General features: G+C 35.8%; 4 protein-coding genes across 7 annotated transcripts; 3 read left to right on the forward strand and 1 right to left on the reverse strand.

Annotated features, from left to right (window-relative positions):
- Positions 1-1,724: 1,724 nt before the first annotated feature.
- Positions 1,725-4,209, forward strand: LOC116011209 (probable RNA-binding protein ARP1). Of its 2 annotated transcripts, none has more exons than XM_031250740.1 (6): positions 1,725-2,212; positions 2,314-2,464; positions 2,555-2,714; positions 2,817-2,859; positions 2,951-3,179; positions 3,794-4,209. In XM_031250740.1, exons 1-6 carry the CDS (start codon positions 2,006-2,008, stop codon positions 3,844-3,846), a joined length of 843 nt encoding a protein of 280 aa, XP_031106600.1. In that variant the 5' UTR covers positions 1,725-2,005; the 3' UTR covers positions 3,847-4,209. The 2 variants fall into 2 exon arrangements, with proteins under 2 accessions (XP_031106600.1, XP_031106601.1); XM_031250741.1 differs by having other exon boundaries at positions 1,728-2,212; positions 3,774-4,194.
- A 1,460-nt stretch (positions 4,210-5,669) lies between these two features.
- Positions 5,670-9,654, reverse strand: LOC116011207 (chitinase-like protein PB1E7.04c). 2 transcript variants are annotated; one of them, XM_031250738.1, is made up of 7 exons: positions 8,878-9,654; positions 8,343-8,536; positions 8,004-8,189; positions 7,537-7,706; positions 7,245-7,461; positions 6,614-7,131; positions 5,670-6,454 (listed from the first exon to the last, which is right to left on the reverse strand). In XM_031250738.1, the coding sequence occupies exons 2-7, from the start codon at positions 8,491-8,493 to the stop codon at positions 5,891-5,893; spliced, it is 1,806 nt and encodes a 601-aa protein (XP_031106598.1). In that variant the 5' UTR covers positions 8,494-8,536; positions 8,878-9,654; the 3' UTR covers positions 5,670-5,890. The 2 variants fall into 2 exon arrangements, with proteins under 2 accessions (XP_031106598.1, XP_031106597.1); XM_031250737.1 differs by having other exon boundaries at positions 8,343-8,518; positions 8,832-9,654.
- A 218-nt stretch (positions 9,655-9,872) lies between these two features.
- LOC116010332 (pentatricopeptide repeat-containing protein At2g16880) lies at positions 9,873-14,406 on the forward strand. Of its 2 annotated transcripts, none has more exons than XM_031249692.1 (2): positions 9,873-12,373; positions 13,619-14,406. In XM_031249692.1, the coding sequence occupies exon 1, from the start codon at positions 9,975-9,977 to the stop codon at positions 12,309-12,311; it is 2,337 nt and encodes a 778-aa protein (XP_031105552.1). In that variant the 5' UTR covers positions 9,873-9,974; the 3' UTR covers positions 12,312-12,373; positions 13,619-14,406. The 2 variants fall into 2 exon arrangements, with proteins under 2 accessions (XP_031105552.1, XP_031105553.1); XM_031249693.1 differs by having other exon boundaries at positions 13,629-14,406.
- Positions 14,407-21,019: 6,613 nt separating this feature from the next.
- LOC116010333 (LOB domain-containing protein 1-like) lies at positions 21,020-22,287 on the forward strand. The gene is made up of 2 exons (XM_031249694.1): positions 21,020-21,390; positions 21,618-22,287. The coding sequence occupies exons 1-2, from the start codon at positions 21,088-21,090 to the stop codon at positions 21,987-21,989; spliced, it is 675 nt and encodes a 224-aa protein (XP_031105554.1). The 5' UTR covers positions 21,020-21,087; the 3' UTR covers positions 21,990-22,287.
- Positions 22,288-27,858: the final 5,571 nt, after the last annotated feature.

A 27,858-nucleotide genomic window follows, 5' to 3' on the forward strand; every position in this document is an offset into this window, starting at 1 on the left:
ACAGAACGGTTCCTAGAATACACAAAATGATTGCCTGGAATACACATAATATTAATATAAATACAGAGACCGGCTGAAACGGATAACGTGATTTCCAAAAAACGGACGATTAATTTACAATGCTCAAAACGACGTCGTTTAGGTACGTGGTGCATATTGCTATGTGCAACGTGGTGCACGGTATAATTTGCCATTTTGGATCAGCCCAGATTGATTGGGCTAGAAGGGGCATTCATACGGCCCATGTACCGTAATGGGCAAGATTGTTTTATATACATATATATAGTTGGCTTTTCACTGCCATGCAGGCTAAGGGTGGGTCCCTTTAAGCAGAAAGTTGCCACGAAGGCTATGAGTGGGGCCACGTGATGAAAGCGGAAGAAGCACAGAAATCTGATAGTATACTGAAGTCTGACTTTGACCGTTTCGCTGCGTACAAAGCTTTGGATGGCCAATTGCAAGACGAGGCCAGGGAGAAAAAAAAAATCAGAATTCCGCTCTCAAATTTTACTCAATCAATTAACATCATGAGTTCGACTCTAAATTTTTAAATTTCATCAAATTCAAATTCAAACCATTATAATTATTTCTTTCTTATCTGGACTCGACTTGTTTAAGGAAAAATCTAAAATTTCTCGCATACCAATCTAGATGTGCTAATATATAGGCTGATATCAATATCATTATCATTATTTTGGTGTAGAAGTAACTAGGAAACTTTATAATACACAGTTGGCAGTTGCTAATAATTATGGTCCGTCATTAGTGCAGATTTTATTTTCCAAAGAGAAAAAGTACTAATTACAGCGCCAATCCACGTACTTTTGTTGCAAAAATATGCAAGCAGTACACAATCATGAATCATCTCCATACAGATCTAGGCACGTTTAATACCACTTTTAAGTACATATATATAGATCTATCATCTATCTAATACTAGGTGGTACATATGAAACAACTGTTTTTTTTTCTAATATTTATAAATTAAATATACAAGTACAACATGAAATTAAACATCAAAGATACAATAATTGTTTGGAAAGTACAAGCCCTTCAACATGTACATTCAACAACAACTATCAAAGAGTACGCATATATAATAGTTCACAAATTATATAAAAAACATTTAATTCTAGGGGTAAGAATAGAGTCATGTTCCACCAATTTACTTACCGTTTTTGAGATATATATTTGTAATATTTGGTAACTTGGTATAGAGATGGTACTCGATATTATCGACGTGAAAAAATTGTTAAAATAGATATTAGCAACATTTGGTGATATAGTTACCTTATCAACTAATTTCATCACTACTAGTTGTTTGACTTGATTAAATAACAATCAATATGAGTATTGAGTTAATAAGCTTTTTGTAACAGATTATTACTCAAAAACGCTAAAATTAAAAAAAATGTTCATCATAGTATCTTTAGCTTTTTCGATATGACTTTTTGAGAAAAATAAATTCTATCTTTAAAGGTCATTTTACATGTAATCATCTATCAACTAATTTACTAAACATCTTTATACAATTAGCTAGTAACATCAACTAGTCAAATTCGCTAACCAAATATACTAACAACTATTTGCCAAATACACAATTGTAATAATAATATTGCAATAACCAATGTATATGGTGCAGTATGATAGAGAGAGAGCTTGCAATTAAAGGCAGGTAGGAGGAGATGGATGAAAAAGAAAGCATGTTGAATTCTTGATGGCCTCAACACACAATGTCCAACTGTCTTGCTCTTCTGTCCATCTGTTTTTTTTTTCATTATATTATATTATTCCATTCCAGTACACTCACACTACCTCCCTCCCCACTACTTCCATCCATCTCCCTGTTTATATATGTAATCTCTCGCCATTTCCTCTCAATCCCCTTGTTGACTCTCTCTCTCTCTCTCTCTCTCTCCTATTCTATTCTATTTTAATTAAGGTTTGCAGAGAGCGAGGTTATAGATACATATATAGAGATAGATTGTGGATTGGGTTATCGGAGATGACAATGAGCAACCTTAACAGCACCGTCGTGGCCGGGCAGAATAATAACTTGGGTGACACGACGTTGACGAAGGTGTTCGTGGGAGGGTTGGCGTGGGAGACACCTAAGGAGGCCATGAGAGAGCACTTTGAGAAGTTTGGAGAGATTTTGGAGGCTGTTATCATCTCCAACAAGCTCACCGGCAGATCTAAAGGCTACGGTTTTGTAAGCCTGCCATTTTTTTTTAGTATTACTAACTCTATTATATTGTAGTATCTGTTCATCTAATATTATTATTATTATTATTATTGAAAAATGTCAAAAAGGTGACTTTTAAAGATGCTGAGGCAGCGAAGAAGGCTTGCGAGGACGCAACGCCGATGATCCACGGCCGGAGAGCCAACTGCAATCTTGCTTCGCTTGGCGCGCGCCGCCCCCGGCCGCCGCATTCCTCCACCACCCCTCCACCGCCACAAGGTATTATTATTTTCTTTCTTATGTTTGTCCAAAATAACTTTTCCGGTAAAAAAGCGAATATAATATAAATATATAATACAAATCGTGAAGGGCCCAATGTTGGACCGAGGGGAGCCTCGACAGCGCCCGTAAATCACGTGCAGTGGTACTATCCCGCCGGAGCACCGCCGCCACCTCCTCCGGCCGCCGGCATCGCTGCTCCTCCGCCATTCCACCCTCAGAACCACCGCCAAGCCGTTCCAATTTACGGGTATGCCCCCGGATCTCCGCACTGATTTTCATGGTCCATATATATGCTGCTTTATCATCAGTAGGCCCTAAACTTTATTCCCTTTCTTTTCATATTTCATAGGTACCCTCCGACATACGTTGCCACAGACATGACTTATAATCACGTAAGTATAGTCTAGTCTAATGAATTGATAGTCCGGAGCTAAAAGTGATAATAATTTTTCTAAAAATTTTCTTGGTTGCGGTGGCGCGTAGAAGGTGAGCTACGGCGGCGGGGCCTACATGAACGGGCATTTTTATCACCCCGGCCAGGCCATGATGGGTGCAAACACGTTGGTGCCAGTGTACCCTTTCTACCAAATTCACCATCAGACACAGACATTGGGCCTGCCGGCCCATTTGTACTCTCCGACAACTCCGGGCCCAGTTCCCACTGTTCCGGCCCTCGTATCAAAGCCCACATCAATCGCCCCGACCGCAGCAGGTACATATCCTTGCAATTGTTATACCATGCGTCATGTTCATATTGCATTATTAACACATTCTGTATTTGTAATTAATAGTTTTTTTTTGAAAATTTAAAAATTATTTTTGAAACAGGATCTATAGTGCAAGGTAGACGGAAGTTAGACATATTTCATGGAATAATTTGCCCATATCCTTAACCTAGTGAGTAATTCCTAACCTAGTACACCAGTAAACGTGTTTTCCGGACAGTCAAACCTACCTTTGACCGCAGGAAACATGAAATCACAGCCTCACATGGGGTTGGGATCTGATAAGTAATAATCTCATCTGCCAACTGTAAAATCTGGGTAAAAATTTAATTATTTATTATTTTAAATAAAGATCAATCATGATTAAGAAGTAGTGGACCACTAGAACACCACCACGTGGGCATTGAGTGGATAAACAGATTATTAATTTATTTACATGCAAGTTGATTTAATTAATTTTAATCTATGATCCATTCATTTATATTACTACTAATTGGACCGACATGGTAGAATTTGTTTTGATTAATTTTCTTGCAAAATAAACTGCGACATGATAATCTGATATATAGTACACTATACAGTTTGCTTGGCTGTGGAATAGGTACAGTTGTTGGGAATGGAGAAGCTCTGAAGAGGGTGGTTAAGGGAAATTAGGTATGGAAGGAGGATCAAAGTGCAAATAACACAAAAAAAAAGAAGGAAGAAGAGGATGATGATGGCTGCTCAGAACAACATTATTATCAGATCTGCAGTGGCTCTTCTGATTTCCCATTTTATTTTATTTTTTTTCTTTTTTATTGTTTTAATTTTTTTTTTATGGGAGAAAAAAAAAAAGATTCTTATGATGAATAGGCAGCCGCTAATTAGATTCATTCATTCTCTTCATTGTCGTCTAACCTTGTACGTAGCGGTAGCTCAGCTTGTTGAGCTGCATGCTGGCATAAATCTGGGATTTTATATTGTAATGTAACCTAAAACAGTTAAAATCATGCATGCTTTTCATGGCTCGGGTCTAAATTTTAATTGCATATAGCTTTGTTTTCTTTAATTTGATCAATAAGTAGTAAGATAGAACCCCAAAATTAAACAATCAGACATCCACAACTAGCACAACCCTCAGAATGACAACATTAATCAGACACTCACAACTGGCACAACCCTTAGCTTGACAACATCTATCATGCCATTGGTATCAATTCAACAAGTTTTTTTAATTTGTCACGCACCATTTTACATCATTGTATTTAATTAATTAACTTGTCTTGAAATCAATCAGTTAAAAAATAATTAACAAAAATGAATCATCTCATTACTACGTACACTACTATATATATCAAATACGTACACAGTATTAATTCGATGGTGCAATTAAAGCATTACCCATTTCTAAATGATACTATATCAACTGGAAACGGTAACTAAAAGTAGGGGTAGAACCTGGGAATTCAAGTAGTATTTTTATTTTTATTTTTGGAAAAGGTTTGGGATGGAGAAATGAAAGGTGGCAGGAATGGAGCAGGGTGGAAGCGAGATTGTGTCGGGGATTGGAGCAAAAACTGATGGAAGGCATTCATGCATGCACCAAAACCATGTGCCATCAAACCCTAGTACGCTTGTTTTTAGTCTCTGTGCCACTTGCATCCTATCATCGTAAACATTACGGAATATGTACCGTTTACTTCAATTCGTATCATTCAAGGCATCTTACAATAATAATGTGTCCTTTTTTTTCTTTTTTTTAAATTGAAATTTTGGGCCGAAAAGAGATTTGGTGATCTCAAAAGCAGGCCAGATGGGCTCGCTGCAGCCTGTTATGTTGAAGGATGATGATTGACAATGACAGGGACACATTATATTACATGTCTGGTGGGAGTGCCACGTGTTTTAACTCCTTCACGTGTCGTCTTCCCTCCTGCACACCTGGCACATCGCCCTTGCCACTGCCACTATTAATATACAGCCCCAGTTGATAAGGGATATGGTAGTCTAAGATTATATTCCAATTCAAGATAGTGTTTGATCGAATTGAAAGAGAAATGGGTTCAGAAACATTCGTTGAAATCATACTCGCAATTCTCCTTCCTCCAGTTGGTGTCTTCCTTCGCTATGGCTGTGGAGTAACTCTCTCTCTCTCTTACTGAATCATATATATATGGCTACAGTGTCAAAGACCTTTTGGTCCAATTCAAACTAAATTACTTACTTCTTCATGTGTGAGGTTATAAGTTCTAGTCAATAATAAAATTGATATCGACTCCGAATTTCATAGATTGAAAAAGTAGTTATGAACAGACTCGATCGAGATGAGATGTTTTACGTTGTTGTTTTGTTATGTGGGATTTGCAGGTGGAGTTCTGGATTTGTTTGCTGCTAACCATTTTGGGATACATACCCGGCATTATATACGCTATTTATGTCTTGGTTGGCTAGCTTAGCTAGCTACTTAAACTTTGATGATGAATTATTGTAATTAATGATCATTATTTTCTTTGTAAATTTACTCCAGTATGAAATTAAAGCAAGACTGCACTTTTCTTTGCGTTGAATTGGTTGATCCATAATTGTTAATTGTTGTGTATGTCTCATTAATCTATGATCGAAATTGGAGCAAGAGTTTGGAATTCCAAATCCACAAACAAAAGCAAATTAAAAAACATAACTAATTAAAATTGTGTGATGAATCCACTGCACAGAGAGCTCAGATGTTCTCTTTATCAGTGCTTTGTGAAGATGGGAAAGATAGAGGCTTCTCCGTTTTCTTCGTCTCCACGTTGCAGATACGAGTTTTATCTGCAAGGGGAGTTCTTGAACAGAAAGGAGATTCTGCAGATTTTTCACCGTGAGGTTGCCGCCATTGACAGTCTATCTTCAGGTCATCCCATAAATCAATGAGCTCCAACCGCCTGCTTAAATCGCTAACTTCTCCTGCCCTTTTCTTTCTTGATTTAACGGCGGCGCCACTTCCGACCTCGACGCTTCTCCTTTCGTGTTCCCCGGCGCCCAGTTTCCTCGACTTGCAGAAGATTTCACGGTCACACTCCGGAGAGTGGATGCCGCCGTGTTTGCTCGCTAGCCTGAAAGATGCACAGCTTCGGAGCTGACGATGAGGAGTTGAAACATTATTCTTCAGTTTACCGGTTCCGACCGGAGTTTTAGCTGCTTGAGGCTTCAGAGCTTTCCCTGCAGATTTGCCTTCTTCTGCACACCGTTTGCTTGCCTTTCCTATTTCAAACTTCAACACTCTACTTGCTTTTGGCCCCACCTGCAATATATTTACCATAATAAATTTGAAGTTTCTGAGCACATAATATATAAACATAAATGTGCAATTAACTATCAGTCTTTTAGTTATAGAACAGTGATTTTTTAATTGGAATAAAACATTATATTTTTTTAGTTGAAATAGAATAATGTTTTGAACCTCATCAAAGAAGCCAATCTTTGGAGATGGGAGACGAAGACTGGAAGGTTTCCCAGAGGATGCTGCAGAAGAAGCAGCAGGTCCCAATAATACTGCTTGTTCACCGAGTTGACTCGGTGTGGATATTGTTTCCTGAGAAATGAAGCGTGGAGTTTGCAGGTTGCTCAAGTTAGAAGCTGTTGGAGTGCCATGAATGGGAGATGTTGCCACTGCAGCCTTGGTGGAGCTTGCAGGAGGAGATTTGTATTGAGGTTGGTTTGGGATTGAGAAACTGATGAGATTTTTCAGATGTGTGGTTCCAAGTGAGGTTGAAACAGAGGTACAGAGTTTAGTCTTTCTGGATCCTGACTTGTTTTTCAGAATGGTTGAAGAAGAAGAAGAAGCTTTTGTGGACGAATCACGTTTGGGTATGGAAGAAACAGACGAATAAACTGTTGGAGTTGATGATGAAAATCGAACTGTACTACATGAACTCCCAGTCCCAGAAGCAGATTTCTTTGGAGCCAACAAAGCTTGTGCTGTAAAAGTTGTGTCAATTCAAGAATTCAAATTCAAACCATTTAAAAAACCAGAAACTAACTCAAGCATATATTTAACAACAAAAGCTTCTGCAGATAATGCAGCTTCTTACCAGTTCTAGCTGTCTTCGGTTCTTGCATTTTGGCATGGAAACCCCCAACTGAACCTGTTTTTCTGTGCCCAGAAGAAACATTATTTTTCATCTTTGTCGTCAATACCTTAGGCGGCTTGACCGACTGCAAGCTGAACTCTCCATTAATCTTGGTTTTAGTTCTCTCCAATCTTGGAATATTGATTGGATCCCTTTTGGAAGCTGTTGCAGACTTGATCTGAAAACCAAAGCAAGAGTTTTCATCTTCAAGAAAAAAAAAGATGCCAAAGTCACGATTATTAGTCTGACATACCATATTCCCAGAACTGATTCCATCTTCCTTGGAGGATAAAATGCTGTTAACAGAGAGATGATCATCATTTGAACTGCCTTCTGGTCTTCTTGCACGGACATCTTGTTGAGTTTCAGACAGCTGACAGGCTCCATTGCTTATGAGTGATAATTCATCAGCATCTAAGACTCCTGTGAATGCCCAAAGTGTTAGTAATCAACAATAACTTGTATAGTTGTATAATGTGTTATTGAATTGCTAATCAATTATCTGAGGGTGTGATCAGGGTAAATCAGTATTGTGATCTCAATGACCCGCTAAAGGCCTAGGTAAACAACTTAGGTTGTGCATAGCTAATAAGCTCAAATCAATAAGATGAATAGACTGTTCTCGCTAAAGAGCGAAACTTGTAACGTCGTAGTTACCAAGTCTCATTAGCCTGATTGACCAATTTGGCTGAGTTGCCCTATTGAATAGCTAATTTGTACCAGCACTAGTGAAGAAAGCCTTATCCCAAGCCAAACTTTTTCTCAAGTAACTAGGTCTTCCAGACTCCATTGATGAAGGCTTGCTCTGTTGTCTCTGCAACAGTTCTTCTGCAGCACTGCTCCTGGAAGAAGTTCCATTGCCTGAAACCTTGGAACCCTCATTCTCCTTACTATTATCCCACGTCACTGCAAAATGATTCACAATAAAAGTATAAATCACCAAACTTTCTAGCAAAGGTCATATATTTATTGGAAAAGCAATAAATTGGAAAACTGGGTATCTCCGATCATCCAAAAAGAAACCAAAAAATCAATGATATATGCACATGGATGAATAACCTGAAAGTCGAAGGTCTTCAAGAGAATCAAACAAAGGGGAAGCGATAAGGAAATCGTCCTCTGAAGATATATCAATCAGCTTCAGATTTTCACCCACAACTTTGTAACTGAAACTCGTCTTCTTCTTCTTCTTCTTCGTTTCGAATTGCATTTTTGCAGAATAATATCATCCGCAACTGAGAGACGCAGAAGCCCTTGCGATGAAGGAAGGGAAATTTTGAATATTCAAGAAATATGAGGAAAATATACTCTGTAACTGATTACAATGATCCTATTGCATTAATGGAATAAAGATTTGGAACGGCCCTGGATTCTTGAAGGGTATTTGATTGGGTAAACGTTGATTGCAACGCATGAATGCGGCCCGCTCCGTCATATTTTGCCTCAACTAAAATCTCATATCTGAATTTACTACTGAAATTAATAATTTAACTATACATTAAACCTTTAAAAAAAAAAAAAAACTATACATTAATCTTCGCACCTGACCTGACTCTACTACCAAAATGGATGACAATCATGATAGGAACCTCACCATGGGGGTTCTACGGAGGTATTCTTTGAGACAACAATGGTACCTGGATGGGAGGTTTCATGTACAAAATGAGAGCACCCCATGCAGATTATGTGGAATGTTGGGCTATCAACAAAGGCCTTAAATGGGTGTGACATAGGGGTATCAATAGAATGGAAATTCAGAGCGACATGCAGATGGCTACCGATTGGATTCAACTAATTCAAGGAAAACATCACCCCATCAAGAGTGTCATTGAGAGCTCTAGGAAATAGTCGAGTAAAAATTAAACAGTGACTCTTCGACATATGTTTCGAGAACAAAATAAAGCAACCGACATCCTCACGAAACAAGCAACCTAGTGCTCCAATAGTTGGATCGACTGTAGAGCTTCCCCTTGTTGCGTCTAATAGGCCATGACTGACGATGAAATGAGTGTGCCAACACCTCACTTCCATGATGCGAGGTGTTGAGTTTTTACAACACTAGGGATCCCCTTCCGATCCAAAATAAAAAATAAAAAAATCAAAATTCCAATCTTTACAATCCATAGATTAATGATGGATATGTCATATGCATATCCAGTTGACCGGTTGAGTTATCTCGAGGTCATTGGGCCGACCCGTCAACATGGAGATTTGGGTCGTAAAGATTGGCCCAAATAGGCAAACGGAATAGACAGAGCTCAACAAATAAATATCCCATGCAGAGTTGATCAAGAAAACTGGTCCTATTTTGTATCCTAGTAGCACTAGACCGGTTACTAATAATGTAAAAAGGATTGAGTTTCTCTATTTTCTAAATAATGACTCCCAATATAAGACATCTATGATTCCTATTTGTTGTGGGGCTGGTAATTCAAAATGTCTTTCAAAATGTATTGAAGTTCCAAGATTGTTTCAAGAAAATGAATTGAATGGGAAGAAAGAAGGATAGAACTCTAATATTGGAATTTTTTGTATTTACTAAAGTGACCTGTCTTTATATGATTGTTACAAAATAGCCCACAGAAGTTACAGAAACAACAGAAAAGTATCTGCATTTTTGGTTCCTTCTTCTTCTTCTTCTTCTTCTTCTTCTTCAGTGGGATGAAACCCTAAAACAGAGAAGAGACAGCAATGAGCTCAATCTCCCCAAAACCTCCATTAAACCCTACCCAACTGACTCAAACAATCATCGCTCTACTCGGCTCCTCCTCCTCCAAACCGCTATTTCGCCATGACTCCCTCACTCCATACCTTCCCCACCTCACGCCGCCGGTAATCCACTCCGTCTTCTCCTCCGGAGCTCTCTCTTCTTCCCCTCACACTCTCCTCTCTTTCTTCCGATGGGCCCACTCCAATGTCCCCTCCTTCTCCGCTAACCCTCTCCCATCGCTTCTCCATCTCCTCTTATCCCTCCTCTCCAGAAAGAAATTCTCCGACGCCAAATCGCTCCTCGTTAACTTCATCCCTTCCGATCAACCGAAGAACGAGCTCCACCGCCACCTTCTCCGCCCATCTCCGCCGCTTCCGAAGCCCTCCAAGGCCCTATTGGACACTGCAATCGGCGCGTATTGCCATTGCCGACGCCCTCACCTCGCTCTCCAGGTTTTCAAAAAAATGAGGCGTCATAGTCTGCGCCCTAATCTGCTTACTCTCAACACTCTCCTAATTGCGCTGGTAAAGTATCCTTCTGCTCACTCTGTACATTTCTGTAAAGAATTGCTGGACGATGCAATTAAGCTTGGTTTAGCTCCAAATACTATGAGTTTTAACATTTTGATTAATGGGCATTGTTTAAAGAACAAGTTTAAGGATGCTATTAAATTGTTGTATAAGATGGAGGAATTCGGGTGCAGACCGGATAATGTAAGCTATAATACTGTTTTGGACGGGTTGAGCAAGAAGGGTAGATTAAAAGAGATCCGCGAATTGCTACTGAATATGAAGAACAAGGGGCTTCTTCCTAATAAGAACACTTACAACATTTTGGTGAGTGGGTATTGTAGAATTGGGTTGTTGAAGGATGCTGCTCAGGTTATTGAGCTGATGACACGAAGCAATACCCTGCCTGATGTTTGGACCTATAACATGTTGATTAATGGGCTTTGTAATGCAGGAAAGATTGACGAGGCGTTTAGGCTTCGGGATGAGATGAAAGGCTTGAAGTTGTTACCTGATGTGGTGACTTATAATACATTGATGAATGGGTGTTTTGATAGTGGAATGAGTTCAGAGGCGTTTAATTTACTTGATGAAATGAGTGAAAATGGTTTGAGACCTAATGAGGTTACTTATAACATATTGATCAAATGGTATTGCAAGGAAGGGAGGATGAATGATGCTACCGATACTGTTCGGAAGATGGATGAGAATGGATTTTGTCCTGACTGTGTTTCATACAATACTTTGATTAGTGGGTTTTCTAAAAGGGGAAATCTTGCCGAGGCATTTAAAGTAATCAACACAATTGGAGAAAAAGGATTGAAGATGGAGACTGTAACACTAAACACAGTCCTGAACACACTTTGTCAGGAAAAGAATCTTAGTAAGGCTTATGAGTTGCTGACTAGTGCCACTAAACGTGGCTATATTGTTGATGAAGTAAGCTATGGCAGTCTAATTGTTGGCTACTTCAAGGATGGAAATGTAGACAGAGCTCTTAAGCTTTGGGGTGAGATGAAAGTGAAAGAGATCATTCCTAGTATTGTCACATATAATTCTCTAATTGGAGGGCTCTGTAAATCAGGCAAAACTGAGCAAGCTATAACTAAGTTCAATGAACTTTTGGAGAATGGGTTAATTCCTGATGAGATAACATACAACACGATTATTCATGGATACTGCTGGGAGGGGAATGTTAGGAAAGCATTTCAATTTCACAACAAAATGGTTGAGAATTCATTCAAACCTGATATCTATACATGCAACATTCTTCTTCGTGGACTTTGCAGGGAAGGAATGATTGAAAAAGCCATTAATCTCTTCAATACATGGATTGATAAAGGGAAACAGCTTGATGCAGTAACCTACAATACACTGATAACAGCCTTATGTAAGAATGGAAGGCTAGAGGATGCTCTAGGCCTTGCTGCTGAAATGGAATTGAAGAAACTAGGGCCAGATAGTTACACTTACAATGCCATTGTTGAAGCACTTACTAATGTTGGAAGGGTTAGGGAAGCAGAAGAGTTCACTTCAAAAATGATTGAGATGAGAATATCATCTAGTGAGTCCATTGGAATGAATAAGGGGGAAGAAGACGTCAGGGGTGAGTCTTCAGTGGAACAGGACATGAGCTCTATTGCTCAGTCAGAAGAGATTAATGAGCTTTGTGCTCAAGGGAGATATAAGGATGCAATGCATATCTTTGGAGAACTTACTCAGAAGGGTGTTTTCATACCAAAGTCTACCTATATCACTTTAATGTATGGACTCATCAAGAGGAGAAAAAGTATCTCCAAAGCAAGGTGAACTTGATATGCTGCTTGTTGGCTACACTCGGTGATTAACATAAATGGGAGAAAGGAGCCTAGGTACATATAAGTTTCTTTTATTTTTCCTGAAATTTAAGAAAACTCATTTGAATTTTCATCACGTACTTCCAAGGAGATGAATGACAGTATTGTGTATTAGCATCACCACCCCATCTCTTGTCATAAGCTATGTGGTGGAATTTAATCGAGACAGATACAGAAGACAGTGTATTCAAATAGTGGAGTAGATGTTCTCAAACATATTCTGATGGGAACTGTTGTGTATATATAAATATATGATGACTTCAGAGACTGCAAAATGAAATTTTTGTAGCTAGGAAAATGGAGAGTTCATCTGTATTTTTTTAAAAAATAATTTTTTATTGTGAAATTTTCAGTGTACAACTAAATATTATTTTGATGAGAAGTTGTGTGCAGAGCTCAACTAGTTTCAAAAAGTCACTGCTCAACTCTGTTGCAGTACTAATTTTATTGACTGACTTGTGAATATGGAAGCTAAAGAAAGATGCAAAAGGTGACAAGCAACCACATAATGCTTATTGCCTAGGAGAGGAAAGTTCTGTGTTCTAAATTAGTTCAATGAACTGTGTAATATGTCATGCATAAAGCATAAAGTGGATATGTGTGTGTTGCATCTATTTCTTCATTGCCATCTCAAGAAATTTGTAGAATAACATCCTTCTTGTAGTTTTCTTTTGGGTACATAGAAAGAAGAATTTTGTGAAGATAGATTTAAATTAAACATTATTTTGAGGACCACTCTTCCAAGCTCTGAACAGGTTTATTTCTACTTCATAAATTTTGTTTTTCTTCTATGGACATTCTCTTCACCCATATCTGGTCAACTACAAATCTATAATTCATTGGTCCGACACTGTAACAGAGAGAAGAAATGGTAAAATGAAAATGCAACTGAATTGACTTTTTTGGCTTGTCTGGTTACAAACTTAGAACCGGAATACTTAATCACTAGTGTATTTAATACTGAATTATCAACAGCATTAAATATATGATAGGAATGGGCCCCAAGATGGTGAACTGATGACTTAAGATGGATGAGAAAGTGTGATTTATGCCTTAACCATAGTTGCTCTTCAGCCTCTTAAATGCTTAATAGTCAACTTCACTCTCAGCACTGCAGAATGTATAATTGTCCTGTAATGAACACTAGACATTTGCATAACCTCGATTATGATCTGTTTGCATTTGTAGAAACTTAACCCTGATTAGAAGTTCAGTTTCTTGCTTAAACCTAACCATGATATCAATTCTTTACTGGTATAGTGAATTTCAGGTCTGAAGTTTCTTACAGTGCACACTCCATGGGTATTGTAAGGTGAGAAAAGCAGTTTGCAAGAGATGAGTATGGAGCCTCTAAGACTGTGTCAAAAGGCAAGTGACACCTGCTACATAAAGTCTCCATTTTTATTCCATTCTTGTGATTATTAATTTCATTAAGTATACTTGTCTCCATTGTGCTCTGCTACAGTTTCTGACCCAACCATTATTAAATGCCGCATTCTGCTTACTATATCTTGTGTACACATTTCAAAGATCATTACATAATTAATACGAGCATATCCTGATTAAACTAACCATTGCATAAACCATTATCCATCACAACAGTCTTTGATTAATCTAGTTGACTCTGATCAAAATCTGCCATGTTTTTGCTTCTGGTTCGAGAAACCTAGCTTGTGTATGAAAGCAAGAAGATGAAGGGATCTGAATGCATATATACATACATACATGACAGCCTCACATGTTGGAGTAGGAGAAGTGGTATCCAACCCTACAGTAATTGACCTCCATTACAGTTCCAAGCATTTTCATATTCTGTCATAGATCATCACAATATAGATATTTATATATGTGTGGACTTATTGCAGACATCTAGAATCCCCACAGATATAATATATGTTCCATTAGTTTCTGTACAACTTGTATGTATCTGTGTGTAGTATCTTTGTATAATATAATCATATATCTGTTAGACTTGTTAGGATGGTGAGTTGGTCATACATACATTATTACATTTTCAAATACAATAGTGGGTATTTGCCTGCAAAATATACCATATTTTTCTGGACTGAATTTCAAAGATTTGGTTGGGATAAACTTTTGTTTAATGTAATTAATCATAGTTATGTCTTGAAATTTTTGGCAGGATGACAAGTTCCTCAAATAAATTAAACAAAGCATGATTATTATTGTAAGTTCAAATGTAAATGTCTCTTCATGCCCAACAATAAAGAAATCATCTCCTGAGACTCAAAAAAGTCATTCTTGAAGATCAAATCAGCATTCTTGGATACTTTGAGCTAATCATCCTTTTTCCTTTCTTTGCCCTTCTTTTCAAACAAATATCATTTCACCTCCAAAATACAATATAATATAATAATTGTCTGGATCAAGTACCGTGACTTGCTCTGATACTAATTTCCAGGATTAAAGTTATAGGTGTAATAATTTTTTTAAAATTTTATTTATATTTGTGTAACAGTTAGTATCATGTTTCGGTAGTAGGATGCAATCGTCCGCTTAACAATAATAATAACAATATATTTAACAATTAAAAACAATCCATTTAAACCCATATGTTAGATTTCTCTGCCTATTACATTTGTCAGTTTGAGAGGCTGGTAAAAAGTGTAAACCTTTTAATCCACCAGCATAAACACAGTCTAATGCATCACAATTCACAATTTTTTTTATCCTTGGTGACAATTTAGATATGTTTATTACATAATAAAACCTAATGTGTTTTCTCATGTAATGAAACCTAATACCCTTTTGGGGGCACATTGAGAGGGATTCAGAATCTAAATCTCTTGCCCGTACGTAATACTGCCAATTTATCTTCTCGTTTTCTTTTTTAAATTATTTTACAGTTGTATTAGTCCAGCAGTCTAGTTACCTCGTAGCCGTGAAACCAATAGGGTGCATGAGTAAAGTGTGTAATGATATGATGCTTAACAGATGGTTAAGATGGACATTATGATAGCTATATTCTCTTAGAAAGAAAATGCCAACTGCCAAGTAGATGAAGGTTGGGGGGTCCAATCAATCTAGCATTGGTACGAAACCGTGTGGAGAATAAAAAAGCATTGCATGTTATGAACGGTGGAGCGCACACATCATTTCTTGAGCTCATCCCCATTTATGGAAGCCAGTTTGGATGGGCCAACCACCATTTTGGAGGAGCTTTCCATCACTTTCCATTACACCCATCATAAATAGTTAAATATTCTTTCATACTGTTTAGAGTTTAGTTCAATTAATGTAGTTCATGTAGTGTTTCAACCGTAATTATTTTATTCTAACTTTTTCTTCGTTATATGGTTTCAATGAAGAATATACATGTTCAAAGATGCTGACTAAAATTTCTTTGTTTGATCTGCTGCATGGCAGTTTATATACCAAAAGTCTTACTTGTGCCTCTCATGGCTTTTGTAAGTTATTTAACTAGTCTTGTACAAATCTTCTGTTTCTTTGACATTAATTCTTGACTGTAATGCTCTCAATTCTTTCCAGAGGGATTGGAGTTTTATTTGTTTCTATATGCATAAATTTATGTACAGATTTTAATAAATAATTATTATATATATTGCCATGAAATACATTTTGTTTTTTTTTTTAAAAAAACATTGTTTTGCACTCCCTGAACTTTGAATATAAATAATCATATAAATTACTTTTTTTTTTTATTTAGTGCTATGGACTCTATTATAAGACATTATTTTTCCATCTGTTGCATCTCAAAGAGTCAATACCCCATCAGTGAGAATTCGATCTTGTGACGTTCCGGATAATCATACAAGTTGATGCACAATGCATTCATGTTTATAAATATTTGAAAATTTTATGGTCACGTATGCAAAAATGAAAATTTTGAAAATAGTAGCTATAGATTATCAAAGAATTACTTTCCAACTCCATATTTCAAAAGTCATTTTCAGACATGATTTGTAAGCCAATAGATCGCTCTGAAAGAGTCGAACTTATAACATTGTAGTTACCAATTTGACAACTTGATTAACTTAGATGGCCCGCCTACATAATCAATCTTATTAATATTATATTATTTACTCTACCTTAAAATCCACAAATCTACCCATTTAATTGCATGTAGTAACCAGGCTATTCTAAACTGACCTGGTCAAAGGTAGAATTATTTAACGTTCGAGTCTTAAAACATTCTTCCCTTAGCTTGCAGCTATTTTCAACTCTTGCGTGATTAATTTACTTTTAATACCACGCTAATGTCGTATATCAGATTGTCAGCCATATATGCATTTACTAAGAAATTTTGCTCAATCATATATATGGAGGAGCCCAAATAAATTAAAAAAAAAAAAAAAAAGAGTAGATCGAAGACTGTTGTATGCCCCACCATATATAAATTTCCATATCTCGTTGGGATGCTTTCCTTGAATACTCACTGGTCCACGCGTATATGACTTCTTTCTCCTAAGTCCAACCAAACGTGTCAAAGAATAATTGCAAAATTATATCGTGAACTACGGTCCACATTGTATGGTGAACTCAAGTATATAAAATCATATTATATGTACATAAAATAGGTTAGGTCGTGGCGGGACCCAGGAAGGTTGGGGGTGGTTTGGAATCTAGAGTAGGAAGTTTGGGACCCGTTTGGCAAAACATAAGAAGGTTTTGCGCTGAGTTCTTTTCTGAATAAAAATAAAACTAAGTCGTATAAAAATTAATAACGATTTATTCTTAATTTAAAGTAATTTCAACTTTGAACTAACTTTTGACAAGGTCATTCATGAGAAATATAATGAAGCAATAATTAAGCATTAAGTTATCATTGTTCGTAGCTTGAAACTACCTAGTGGATTTCTGACATCAAGTTTAACCGTACCCACTAAGCAATTAAGGTCGTGGAGAAATGCATTGTATTGACTAATTAAGGAATGACACTATGGGATTCTAATGTTTATGGGTTAATAATATAATCAAAGTCCAATGATGTTCGGTGCATTTTGAATGTTTGGTGTGATAAAGTAAGAACAAAACCTAACTGCTCTATACAATCATGCATGCATAGAATTTGGATATTTCCGATCCAGTCATAGGCTCATATAGCTTCTAAAATATATAGGGCCGGGAACGGTTAAGATCGATAGTAGCTGTCTAATAAGAACGCCATGCATGCATTAATCTTAATAATAATAAACAAGTGTTTTGCCCCAAAAGTAATGATGGAGTCACCGAGTGGATAACATGACTCTTGTATCTAAAAGTTATGATCGTTTTTTATTATTGTCAACACCCTCTCAATCAAGCTCGTCACATTGAGTCTTTGTATGATTTACTTCTCTTATGCGATTTGTCACATTAGTTCCCTTAGAAATGAGAGAACGAATAGTGTTTAATGTGTGTCAGACTTTCACTCTTGACTTAACTTTTGTGAAAGAGTTAGGGTTTTGTAAGGTTTTGGTAGGCATGCGTTTGGTGCTCTCAGGCTTGTTGACAAAAAGATCAGAGCGTGTACGAAATATGTGCTCTTCACCTTGAGTGCTTATTAACAAATACAATTTTTTTTTTTTTTGTGAAGACAAAAATCTGCCACCACCACTCGAGAATGTGTACTAGGTTTAGGTAAACCCCACTTCTATGTAATAGCCTACAAACCATATAATAAAATACGTAAATCACACTAGAAAACCCCTATGCAACGGACTTGACGGGAAAAAGTATTACCAAGAATTAAACTCATCATTTTTCACATTAAACTGGTATTATAGCTCGTGAAATATGACAATTCAATTGACTCTCGAGTACACATACCATTCAAAATACTTCTTCATCCTAAATGTATTCTCACAATAAATACTTCTTCTAATATAATTGAATCGCTAAAACATTACATCAAATTATAAGGTTTGACTCATCCTTAAATGCATCCGACATGAATTTAAGGTTCCCAATCAATATAATTAATGCACATTTTTACCACTCCTATGTCTCATTACCATATCACGTGTAGTCGTAGGTCCATGGTTCAACCAAATTATATGTGTCGCATCTCGCATGTATCAGTAGACTTGTTTTCCACGTGACTACATTAAGCAAATAGGTTAAAATGTTTGAATATTACAAACCAAATTTTCGTATATACTATACAACGTTAGAGAAGACCAAGACCAAACAATATGAACTTCACGTGTTTAATAAGCCTCAAAATCATATCATAACCACACAATTTTTCCTCCTACATGTGATAACACACATCACCTATACATCTAGCCCAGTCTTGATGCAAAGTCTCTTTTACCCAATTGAGCGTAGCATGTCATGTTAGAGTGTTAGATAGATGTATATATTTAGAGGTGGTAGAAATTATTATAGTCAAGCTAGCTCAAATAATGGAGGGGATATCTTTTCAAAAAAAAAATAATAATAATGGAGGGGATATATATGATAAAATTTTTCAACAACTTTGGCTAGCTAAAATTCCTCTAAGCTACAACCATGGTATGCTTGACTATATAGTTCTCTAAGCTTATGAAACGTGGGCTAAATTTGTATCTTTTCGTTGAAATGATCAAAATTTCTCTGGATTACATGTGAGTATGTGACATATGGAGGACATATTCATACATTGGAATAGTTTGAATACGTATAGATCGAATAGTTCAAATATAAAACACGTTATTAGTTGGACTTTTGTTCAATCTAGTAAAAAACGCGTGAAACTGAAAATATCGTTATAATTTTAAAAATTAGGAAAACATCAAGACAGTATATTAGACAAGTAAACATCATATAAGTTGTGGCTTGTTCATAAAAATTAACTCTCAAATTACATTATTCAACGTTCCAACACAAATGCACAACTAATAAATCAACATTTCACCCCAAGCCCTCGACAATTAAATTATCAATTTAACTTTAAAATAATCAACACAACACTGATAAATAGTACAATACAATTATTATACGAACTTTTTTCTTATAAATCATATAAATTAAAATAGTAGAGTACGCATTACCTTAAAAAGTTGGGGTTAAACCTTGTCTTTCTTTTAATAGCCCGCAAACAATATAAGATGATTAAATCACATTAAAAAGCTAAGGCATGCAATAAGTTTGACTAGAAAAGTATTGGCAATAATTGAATGCATAACGTTCAAGTATAAAATCAGACTCCAGTCATTTAGTCACCTATTTTGGGTAGTTTTATTAACTCTAGGTCATGCTTTGAAGATATTAGTTAGCATCTGAATTGTTCACATTTGTGGTTATACATGTATGGAGTATTTACAAGCTAGGATGTAATTAATTAATGTCCTACCTGTATAAAATTAGTTAAATAACAGTATGTCATATTCTCGTTAGACACGAATCCTATGGGTAGCTAACAACAAAAGGAAAAAAGGGGTTGGGCAGAGCTAGTTTTTGTGAGAGTCACTTTCAATCAAGTGCCACGTCACTACTGAGTTAGTAAACGGTGGTTGCAGCCATGGAGGAATATGTTGCAGCGCCAAAACACAGTCAATTTCCACCGGTAAAATGTCGGCACGTCACCGCACCGGACCCAGTTTTACATTCCGGTCACTGCGTAGCTACCGTCCATTAATCTGCTTTTTCGATACCCATGCACCGCGCCAGGTCATCGTCAATTCGTCATGTAATATTCTGATTGGTCCAGCAAAGCATATATGCAGCGTTGGAGCATTGCTTCGATCTATTTTTTCTAGTAATTTTAGCACTAATCAAGGAACTTTGTCATGTTCTTTGGACTTCACAACGTTGTTGTTGATCACCTTTATTGCCATGTACGAAGAATAACTACAGTTAGTAATTATTCAGACAGTTTCAAGGTAAGAGTTTCACATTTTTATAAGGTGACACCCTACTCTTGTACAAACTAAGCAGTGGTTCTCTCACCGTAATAAAAAACTGAATCGACATGATTTACCTTACAGAATTCAGTGGAACCCAAATATGAAAGTTGTTGGGACAGGATATTTCGACTTTAATTTGTGTGTATAAGATAACTACACTAGCTAAGTTTTAATAATAATAATGGTTTTGTCAACCATCATCACTAATAGGCAATTGAAGTTAATACGTACGTAAATGCTTAGTGACGGCTTTGTCAACTGTTTTTAATTATATAATTAATAATTGTCAATAATAGTCTAGATTTTAAAGAATGATTCAAAATATCATTTATTTTTGTAATAATAATAATAATAATTTGTTAATTTCTATAACTTTTGAGCTTTTGACAAAATTTGGTCTACCTTTTCGACTACCCACTATAGCTACCTTATCTTTGCTAAAAACTAAAGAGATTTGTTCATTTAAAATTGAACCTAAAACATTGTGATTACCAAATTAAACTAACACTCAACCAATTTCACTCAGGCTACCTCTTTAATTTGTAACATTATTTTCCATTAATAGTTAATTATTTTAGTTGAAATAAATCTTGATATTAGGCATAAATATATTTTAATTTTTTTTCTTTTATATTGGGCAAGAATAAAGGGGATAAGTTCTAATTTTTAAATATTTCTGCCCCCATAATGACGTTGGGCAGCGTTGTCATGACGTCGTCAAGGGTGGACGTCTATAAGGTCTGTATACATTTTGTTTCCTATATAAATATCAACCGTAAGTATCTGACTAAATCCACAATAATATTCCAAACTCCACCAGCGACTTTGGACTCTGATCTTCACACACAAATTCCCACCACCATCACCACCACCACCGAAATGGGATACAGTACTGATAATAAGAGAACCACCACCACCACCACTTCACAGCTGACATCTTCTCCTTCTTCTCCCTCATCCTCCGCAGTTAGTGGCGGCGGTGTTGGATCCCCGGCGAGCCCCGCGGCTCCTCCGTCGTCCCCTCCGCCGGTCATTCTCACTCCCTGCGCCGCCTGCAAGATTCTCCGGCGGAGATGCGTCGACCGGTGCGTGTTGGCGCCCTACTTTCCCCCTACCGACCCCCTCAAGTTCACCATCGCCCACCGCGTCTTTGGCGCCAGCAACATCATCAAAATGCTTCAGGTAAGCACTTGTTATTTACCCCTTCAAAATCTTGTCGGGCTGAAATGTCGGTTTGATCAGAGATTTTACCTTTTATGAACCAGGAAAAGACCAGACAAACTTCTCTTTTCAACATTCCAATTGCAAAATGTGATACTTTAACTTAATTTAATCATGCTTTCCAGCATGATATAAAATATAAATGTGTAGTCCAACTATCAGCTTAACCTGTTCACACCTACTTGTAGGATCTGGCCGAGGACCAGAGAGCGGATGCAGTGAACAGCATGGTGTACGAGGCGAGCGCTCGGATCAGAGATCCGGTGTACGGTTGCGCGGGGGCGATTTGCCAGCTGCAGAAGCAAATGAGCGAGGTGCAGGCGGAGTTAGCTAAGGCGCAGGCGGAGATCTTGAATCTGCAGTGCCAAAACACCAACCTGAAAACCCTAGTCTGCATGCAAATGGCGTCATCGTCGTCGTCGTCGCAGCAACAACAACGTCATCACGACAACCTCTCCTCGCCGGTACAAGAACACCTGTCGTCGTACGAAAGCGGCAGCTTCCTTCTAGAAGACTGCAGTTTTTCGTCGGACATTTTGGAACCAATGCTCTGGGGATGAAGAATGATCAGAAGGACGACAGTTCAAAGGGGTATAGTAGGGATCGGAGAATGATTTATTTAATTAGTTACAAAAAGTCTACAGAGAGATGGAGAAGAAGGATTAAATTTTACTTAATTACTTAATTTCGTCATTAGAGAGGCTAAAGCCATCTTAATGTCATGATCAACGACGGAGGGCATGCATCCATGACTGAAGCAGTCAAAGCAGCAGCTGATCGATGCCATTTAATTACAATATTTTCTACAAATATTACTGATGAAGAATTAATAATATTTTTACCTTCAATAACTGAAAAGATTACAATATATTTCTTTTTTTCTTTTTACTAGTGAAATTGGCATCCATTATTTAACTATACACTCGTTAAATCTCGTTGTTTCTGTATAATAATAATAATAATAATAATAATAATAATAATAATAATAATAATAAATAGATCTGTTGACTTTCTTGAGAAATTATAGAACTCCCTCTCAAATTTATTGTTCAACTTCCATGCTGCTCTATACTGACTTGCAGAGAGAAAAAACAGGAAACTGAAAAGGACAGACGACTCCACAGTAGACGGCAGTGTGTAAATGAAAAAGGATTCTGATTAGGATTATTAGATCAGATCATGTATACACCACCTAATACGTGTAAAAGGTTTCAGGAAATGTCGTCTGTTTTTTTTTTTTTTTTTTTTTTTTTTTTTTTTTTTTTTTTAAAAAAAAGTTCATTAGTGTGAGAGTGTGAGACACGTATACTAAGAAGGAATATATCTGCGAAAATTTTTTTAAAAAAAATTATCTTATTTTGTCCGCAAACAGTTTGGGAATTATGTAAAACACGACAAGCTCTCCAATGAGCGCAGCTATCACACGTATTTAGACCATTGATTTATTAATTATAAAGTGTTACGATTGACTTGTCTATTGATCTTCATAGTTTGATTTGGTTATTTAACATGAGTTTATCTCATTGTAATCCTTTATAAACGAATGTCAATAAAACGAATTTCACTCCTAATTCACTTTCTAGTAGCGTTCGTAAATTTTGTCGTAAATTAAAGTATCACAAGCTTATCACTACATCAAATACCAATTGTCCGTTAAAAAGTTTATAATAAGTTATGATTTACATATTCACAGATGCTCTGTCGGGCCAGAGTGTGGAGGTACCTTGAGGTGGGGATTGAACCTTTTGGGGAGAAAATACTAAGCCAAAACTATAGTTATTAATTCCAACTTTATGGTGATATTTGGTAAATAGCTGTTGGCCGATAGCTGTTAGTTGATTGAGTTAGTGAGTTTGATTAGTTGATAATATTAGCTGATTGTATAAAGATGTTTAGTAAATTAACTATTAGATGATAACTAATTATATGAAAAATGACTTTCTCGAAAAACTAATCGAAAAAGTTGTTTTAAGCAGCATTTTGAATTTTAGCCTTTTGAAGCAATAAACTGTTATTAAAAACTAATTAACCAAACTCTTATATTGATTGTTTAACCAAATCAAACAACTAATAGTGTTTAAACAAATTAAAATTGACGAATAAGTTAAGTATTTTACCAAAACGAACCTATATATATTTCATTATAACAAGCATGTATCTCAGTTCAGCTAGCGTGCGCCGTGCACGGTAAACAACGTCTCGTTAAAGGCTACTTAAATAATTTAATAATCTATGGTAATAGAAAATCTAAAGTCAAAGTCAGAAATCAACGAAAATATATGACTATGGGTCGTTAGAATGAGGCGGACCTCTATGTATTAACCAAGTTTCTTGATTGATAATCGGATAATTGTATTAACTTTTTAATACTATGTGACTTTCATTTCATTTTTCCTCGTTAACAAAACCACGTGTGGGCCCATACAAAAAATAATACGATAAATTTACATGATCAAATTAAACTTTGTATATGTTTTACAGTGAGACAAAGATGCATGTGAAAATTAGATAATTATTTCTTCGTATATGACTTATGCGTTTATTAATCTCCACCTTCAATTCATGTACATATTGTGGATTCAATTTTAATTTGGACTAAACATAACATTTCCTATTTTTAGGCAGGGGTGCATGCATATATATATATATGTTGCAAATTAACTTCACAATCCATATAAGTTATAACTAGACAAAATGTTGCAAATTAACTTCACAACCCATATAAGTTATAACTAGACAAAAAAGGTCATGATCTGCCAGAACAGTTGACAAAATGTCCATTTAAGTGAGCTGCCTAAACCCTAAATTTTCCACAAACTTTTTGTCAAGCTAAGGAGGCTGCGCTCTAGACGTGAAACAATTTCTTTTAGATTAATAATTTTACCAATAATAATCTAGATTAATGCGATATAATTAAAAATGATTTTAAAAAGATTTTAATTAATATAATGTAATATTCTATTATTCTAACATTTGCTGCGCTACATCACATGATATATATGGAATTACCCGAATATCATATAAGTCTTTGGTCTAAGACTCTAGATGTGTAATTGACGGTTCATTGCGCATAACGAATGAATTAATAAAAAATTTACAAATTATTAATAATAAACAAGTACGTTAACTATAAAATCAGAGTACTTGGTTTCAAACGCAACTCAAATAATTAATTAATTCAAAATAATTTTCATAAGCTTATTTTTTGCTAGCAACTACATGGTGCAATATATGATTGTTGTGTATAAGAATTTGGGACTTATAGGCCAGTTGAGGCACAAGCCCGTTTAGGTACATAAAAATTAAATAATATTGTAGAAACATAAAAATGGCACCCGAGTATTTGTAGATTTAATTTTAAAAATATTAATGTATGTGTCATTTAAAAGACCTCAATTAAGCTTTTTAATAACATATTTTTAAACATTAATTTTAGTGCACTACGAGTTCATTTTTATGTAGCACACTAAAAATGAATTTGTAGTACAATAAAAAAAAACATGCACTATACTAAAAAAGAACATGTAGTGCCCACAGTAAAAAAAAAAAAAAAAAATTTAATATACTGGTCTAAATGTGGCGCCCTGTTCCCAAGCAACTATACGGATTGCACCATTATGTATGCATAAATGCACCACAATGTGTTCAAAAATACACTAAGGTGAAATGCACAAATGTACCCCAAAATGCACTATACCCTGGTGTATTTCTGAACACGTTGTGGTACATTCTTACATACCTACTGGTGAATGACTGCACGTCTATACAGAAAGCTCTATCTGCACGGTAACCAGACCTTATATATATGCGTGTGTTAATGATTCAACTTGTAATGTGAATCATACATGTTCTAATATATAACAATGGCAACTATTGGATGACCTCGTCTACGTACTATACGTGGTTTTCACTTTTCATCACTGTCCCACACCCCCACTTCCATGAGATTATATTGCATGTCTCCATCTTCCAATTTCAAATAGTCACATAACATGAACCCATTATTAAAGTTGATTCCACACTTTAATTGACTACTACATTTCCATGCCCTCCCTTTACGTTGCACCTACGTAACACATGCAAAATAAACCTCCTCTCATCATTAAATTTTAGATTTAAAGAGAACTAAGAAAATATTAGATCGAGCTGCGCTCTAGTTTGCTATATATGGATCCGAGGTCAGCTTCTCAATGAGAGAAGTTGTACTTAAGTTTGGCTTCCTATCAGCCCATGCATCTATCTGCAGAAAGTGAGGTAGCTAGCTTTGGTGTGAAAATTTGAATCTGTCGATCGTAAATTAAAGCTAGGTGGGAATGGGACGCCAGGTTTGCGCTTCTGATCTGTGCAACACGTACCAATCCATGTCCCTTCTTTAAATCAACTCTCCAAAACTTTTTAAAATTTGTGTATTTCTTTTTACAAGTTCCCAAACTCAGCTTTGACTCTATATTGTAAACCCGCTTGTTGTGAACGAAGAGACAGTACAGTTGAGAATGGAAACCCAGATCCAATTAATAAAATTAATGGGAAAGAGGAGACGGGTTCAGATTTGAAGTCTGATAAAGTTAAGAAAAAAAAGAAGAAAAACTTTTATCATATGAAACCACATGCAGACAGGAAGGCAAGCTTTTGGAATTTAATTGAATGGAGAAGTAGTCGGCTATGGCCCAGTCACGAGTTCAGTCAAACTGTCTTGTTTATTATTGATTAATTCAATTCAACTTTTTAAAAAATATTTTTTTATTTAATTTTAAATTTATTTTTTAAAACATAAACAGTAATTTCTAAGTATATAAATTTATATATTAATATTAAATTTAATATTATAAAAAATTAAATTTAAAATAACTTTAGTTAAGTCTCACTAATTAAACCAAACACATAAAATGAGACGCATAGAGTAATTGATTTTTGTCTTTTCTTAATACGAAGGAAAGAAAAACCAACAACAGGAGAGGTTGGTTTTATTAAAATTTATGCAATCGTCGGTCGGTCAATATAATCGTTCAAGAATAAAGTAATTTGAGAAAGAACTGTGAAAACTTGTGTATTGCAATGAGTAAAAAGGATTTTAAATTCTTTATAAGTAATTTTTCAAGGTATTTATACTACCAAGGCTTTTAGCCAAAATTACAAAATTAGTTTGATTTTTAATATATATATATATATATATCGACTTTAATCCAATTATTAATATTTATGATCGCTTATTATTTATTTTTTATTTGTAGAAAATATAGTTAAGTTAGCACATGATATATCGGTCATCCAAGATTTTTATCGCACCTTCCAAATTAATTAAGGTCATGATGATCCCCCACCTTAACTTACATAACATGTGATTTACCCCTCCCATGCATGCATATTTTCTTTAATTTCCACAATATAATCTTCGTCTATCAATGCTAATAATGAAATGATTATGTAAGACTTATACTTTTCAAGGTCGCATATGTGCACCACTCCCATGAACATCCTTATTAAGATGTTTTACATGAAACACCAATTCTTGTCACTTGTCAGCCAACTGGCAAATCGAATATTTGCTGTTTTTTTTTTTTTTTTTTTGAGGAAGAATATTTGCTGTTAATGATGTTACACTCACGGTTTGTTGTGTAGTATTAGGTTATATATGATGTGATTGCCTATGGGAAATCAGAACACATTTAAATGTAATTGACAGGTGTTATCTGATTTTATAACATTTATGTAATTAATAGCTTTTTTACATTTTTCATGTCCAAATAATTATTAATTAATTCAAGAAAATAAATCATATGTAAAAACAAATTTTTTCTATGGAAAAATATAAACGAACTCTTGTAACCCCTCGGTTTTTCCGACAAAGTTAAGATTCGAGGATATCGTTATAAAATTTTTTTGGGCTATGACATTTAAGAGAAGACTGTTCGGTGCTCGAAATAATTTTTCTCTTAAGGATTAGTTATCGATAAGCTGCGAACTACGTACCTGTCACGAACCGAGAAAACTTTAAGGATATAGATTCAGTTCGAATTTTCTAGAATTGGGATTATTAGATATCATGCGATTAAGCCTGAATTTCTAGTTAGTTCAAGAAAAACTTCCAATGGACTGTAAGGGATAAATTGTTACGGACTCTGTACCTAAATTTAGCGGGACACCGAAAAATTCCCAAAATTGGTGATTTGTGACGGGAATATTTTTACGATAATTTTGGTATTAGAATTTTCCCGAATTAAGTTATAATCCTCCGAACATTCATCTGATTTAAGCATAAACTGGCAAATTAGATTTGAGATCTTGTAAGGACTCCATGGGGTGTTGACATGTGGCAAGTGAATCTAGACTAAGATTGGGCAATTAATGTGGCATTAATGAGGTTGCACTTGTTGCTTGTAGATCAAGAACAAAATCACACCAAGATCACCTATCTCCCTCTCATTTTCG

Source organism: Ipomoea triloba, chromosome 2, assembly GCF_003576645.1.
Source record: "Ipomoea triloba cultivar NCNSP0323 chromosome 2, ASM357664v1".
Classification (NCBI taxonomy): Eukaryota; Viridiplantae; Streptophyta; class Magnoliopsida; order Solanales; family Convolvulaceae; genus Ipomoea; species Ipomoea triloba.

Excerpts from the sequence above, each read along its gene's own strand:
- LOC116010332 (XM_031249692.1), top strand. The coding sequence starts at position 9,975 with ATGAGCTCAATCTCCCCAAAACCTCCATTAAACCCTACCCAACTGACT.
- LOC116011209 (XM_031250740.1), top strand. The coding sequence starts at position 2,006 with ATGACAATGAGCAACCTTAACAGCACCGTCGTGGCCGGGCAGAATAAT. Across the intron at positions 2,213-2,313 it reads GATCTAAAGGCTACGGTTTT|GTGACTTTTAAAGATGCTGA; the intron begins GTAAGCCTGCCA and ends AATGTCAAAAAG. Across the intron at positions 2,860-2,950 it reads CAGACATGACTTATAATCAC|AAGGTGAGCTACGGCGGCGG; the intron begins GTAAGTATAGTC and ends GGTGGCGCGTAG.
- LOC116010333 (XM_031249694.1), top strand. The coding sequence starts at position 21,088 with ATGGGATACAGTACTGATAATAAGAGAACCACCACCACCACCACTTCA. Across the intron at positions 21,391-21,617 it reads ACATCATCAAAATGCTTCAG|GATCTGGCCGAGGACCAGAG; the intron begins GTAAGCACTTGT and ends ACCTACTTGTAG.
- LOC116011207 (XM_031250738.1), bottom strand. The coding sequence starts at position 8,493 with ATGCAATTCGAAACGAAGAAGAAGAAGAAGAAGACGAGTTTCAGTTAC. Across the intron at positions 8,190-8,342 it reads TGAAGACCTTCGACTTTCAG|TGACGTGGGATAATAGTAAG; the intron begins GTTATTCATCCA and ends ATCATTTTGCAG. Across the intron at positions 7,707-8,003 it reads GGCTTTCTTCACTAGTGCTG|GAGTCTTAGATGCTGATGAA; the intron begins GTACAAATTAGC and ends GGGCATTCACAG.